General features: G+C 51.2%; 1 protein-coding gene across 1 annotated transcript; it reads right to left on the reverse strand.

Moving 5' to 3' along the window:
* Positions 1 to 987: 987 nt before the first annotated feature.
* Positions 988 to 2,508, reverse strand: ACTL7A (actin like 7A). The gene has a single exon (XM_023202233.3). The coding sequence runs from the start codon at positions 2,417 to 2,419 to the stop codon at positions 1,112 to 1,114; it is 1,308 nt and encodes a 435-aa protein (XP_023058001.1). The 5' UTR covers positions 2,420 to 2,508; the 3' UTR covers positions 988 to 1,111.
* Positions 2,509 to 2,930: the final 422 nt, after the last annotated feature.

A 2,930-nucleotide genomic window follows, 5' to 3' on the forward strand; every position in this document is an offset into this window, starting at 1 on the left:
CTGAACTTTAAAGACAGGACAGAGAATATAGTGGGGGCTCTTTTGTAAAGAATCTCCAATTTAAAGTGCTCATATTACAAACTCCCCCTGCAGGAACACCATAGAGTTCGCTGGGCCCTGGAAGGGCTTCCCTGGCTACTGAGGGTCTCTGTATTCCTTTGGGCTCCCCAGTTGTGTTAGAATGACCCACATAGGGCAGCCTCCCACAGACCCATACCAGCAGCCTCTCTCCTGAGCACACCCCAGACTCCAACTGTGTGTGTTTTAGGCTGATGGAGCATCCAGTCTGCTGGGAGATGGTCAGCTACTATTTGAAGTGTCTAGAGAATGACTGTAGCTTCAATCCCTAAGCTCTCTGCTGATAGCCCAAGATCAATCTTACTTCGGTTTTTAAAAAGGGAAATCTGTATGGCACTTGTTCTCTGAAGAGTTGCCCTTTAAGGCACATACACATGCCTTGCTTGTAATATGCTAGGCTTCAGCAGCCAGTCGCCGTGATGGCTTAGTAAGAACTGCTATTGAGATATGTCTCAATAAATGACTGTCGGAACTAAAAGAAACTCCTGTTAAAGCAGGGCTCAGACAGCTTTGCCAGCTCTTTCCAGCCCGTCCAGGTTGCTGATGAAGTGTGAAATGGACACTGATGCCTTGTGGGAGGTTGCACTGTTACAGCATGCTTCCTACTGGCATTTATGGAAAGGGAACTGCTTATATGCCCCAACAGCATTTACCCTCTAATCTTCATTGCACTCCCCGCTCCACGCAGAGTTTAATCATAAAGTAGTTCCTAAAGTGGGGAATGCACAAAATAAGGGGCAGCATAATTTTAGAGCAAGTGAATGTTTAAGCAATCCACATACAATGCATGTCCTTTTTTGTTCATCCTCCCCCACTCCTGCTTTTGTTTTAGGAAATGTATATTTTAAGGCAGATGCCGCATGTGTGAAGTTGTTCTCGTGAAGTCAGGAAGTAGAGAAACACACTGAGGAGGGGCATATGAGGGGTGTTTAATGCTACAGGAATAAGCACTGGCTCCACCCCCTGTGTGTAGGAGTAGGCTCACCCCGCCCAGGGTATGCACTGCCAGTGCAGTGGCCATCCTCATCGCCGTTCAGAAGCACCTTCTGTAGAGGAAGAAAGGCCCGTGTTCCTCGTACTCAAAGCGGTGGACCCACAGTGGTTGGAAACCCTGAAGTGAGGCCAGGATGGAGCCACCGGTCCACACGGCACTGTCTCTCTCAGGCAGCACGTTTACCTGCGGGGTGTCGTTGGGACACATGCTACTTAGCTCCTTCTGCAGACGGTTAGGGAAGCCACTGAGCATCGTGCTGCCCCCGCAGAGCAGGATGTTCCCCATGAGGTCCCGTTTGAGGGCGATGTCACACTTGTTAAGGCAGGACACGGTCTGGGTGTGGAGGCCCAGCTGCATGGACTTGATGAGAGACGGCTTGAAGAACATCTCTGAGCAGAGGAACCGTTCCTGGCACAGCTGAATCTCCTTCCCATCCGGCAGCACGTAGCGGATCGTATGCTCACTGAGAGGGATTTTCTTCTCCTCAGTGGGATCCAGGGCCACAAAGCAGCATTTCTTCTTGATGTCCTCCACGATGCCCATCTGGTCCTGGGTGAATTCGTTCCCTGCACTGTTCAGCAGGCCTAGCAGGTAGGCTGTCAGGTCAGAGCCTGCGTAGTCCAGCCTTCCGGTGATGCTGGGCAAAGGATAACCCTCGTAGATGGGGACCACGTAGGACACGCCATGGCCAACCTCCACCACCAGGCCGGAGGTCCTTCCATAGGCGTACATGGACAGGCGCGACTGGTAGGCGATGTGCATCGCAGGAGTGTTGAAGGCTTCAAACAGCATTTCAGCATATTTCTCTCTGTTGGTGTGTGGGCTCAGCGGTGGGTCTGAAACCAAGACCGCATGCTCCTCCGGGGCGATCTTCATCTCTTGTCGGAAGAGGTATTCCCAGATATCCTGCACTGTATCCCAGTCCACGATGATGCCATGTCGCAGAGGGTTAACCAGCTTGAGATGAACGTTTGTGTTGTTGAGTTCCTGTCCCACAAATGTCTCCTTGCGATTATCCCCAGTCTTGGCAGTCTCCATGTAGGGCTTGCCCACCATTGTTGAGATCTTGTGGGTGGGTCTTGGCAGGCCGGCAAAGCCACATTTACAGTAGCCAGTGCCCAGGTCCACGACCACTGCTTTGGTCACCTCCTGCTTGGGCCTCTCCTTGGCTGCCTTTGATTCAGTAGGTTCTTGTGACTCTGAACTCCTGCGGCGGACCCTCACGGCCCGCTTTGCCGGGCCATCCCTTAAGGAGGCAGTCTGGAGGGCCTGTGTCTGCAGGGGGGCCTGGTTACCCACCTTCTTGGTGGGCCCATCCCCCACGATTGCTGCCGGTGGAGCCCACATGTTGTCAAGAGCCGCACCACTCTTAGAAAGTTCTCAGTCCCACTGGATTCAAGGCCTGAAAGGCCTACATCAGAGGATACCCTGAGAATTTTCCCAACAATGACATCACTAATTATGATGTAATCTGGTGACCTGGGCTTTCTAGATGTTGCAAACGCTTATCCTGTGTTAGGGTACATTTGGGATATTGTTTTTGAAATGGCTCCCCTTTTCCTAAATTTTGTAACAAGACTGATTTATTCAATTAATTAATATTTCTTGAGTGTCTGCTATATACAAGGCGGCTGGGAATTCGGTGGTGAAAAAAAAAAACAGACAAAATCCCTTATTCTAGTTGGTGGGGAGTGGGGGTGACAGACAATAACCAAAATGAACATTAAGAGCAAAAGCAGCGTGGCAGTGCTAGTGTGGCCTTGGCGGAGCTTCCTGAGAGGGTGACATTTGAATGAAGACCTGCAGGAGGTGAGGGAGAGAGCCACGTGTTTGTCAGGGGAACAGCAGGTGCAGGGGA

This window comes from Piliocolobus tephrosceles, chromosome 14, assembly GCF_002776525.5.
Source record: "Piliocolobus tephrosceles isolate RC106 chromosome 14, ASM277652v3, whole genome shotgun sequence".
NCBI classification, from domain to species: Eukaryota; Metazoa; Chordata; class Mammalia; order Primates; family Cercopithecidae; genus Piliocolobus; species Piliocolobus tephrosceles.

Coding starts and splice junctions, on each gene's coding strand:
- ACTL7A (XM_023202233.3), bottom strand. CDS start 2,419: ATGTGGGCTCCACCGGCAGCAATCGTGGGGGATGGGCCCACCAAGAAG.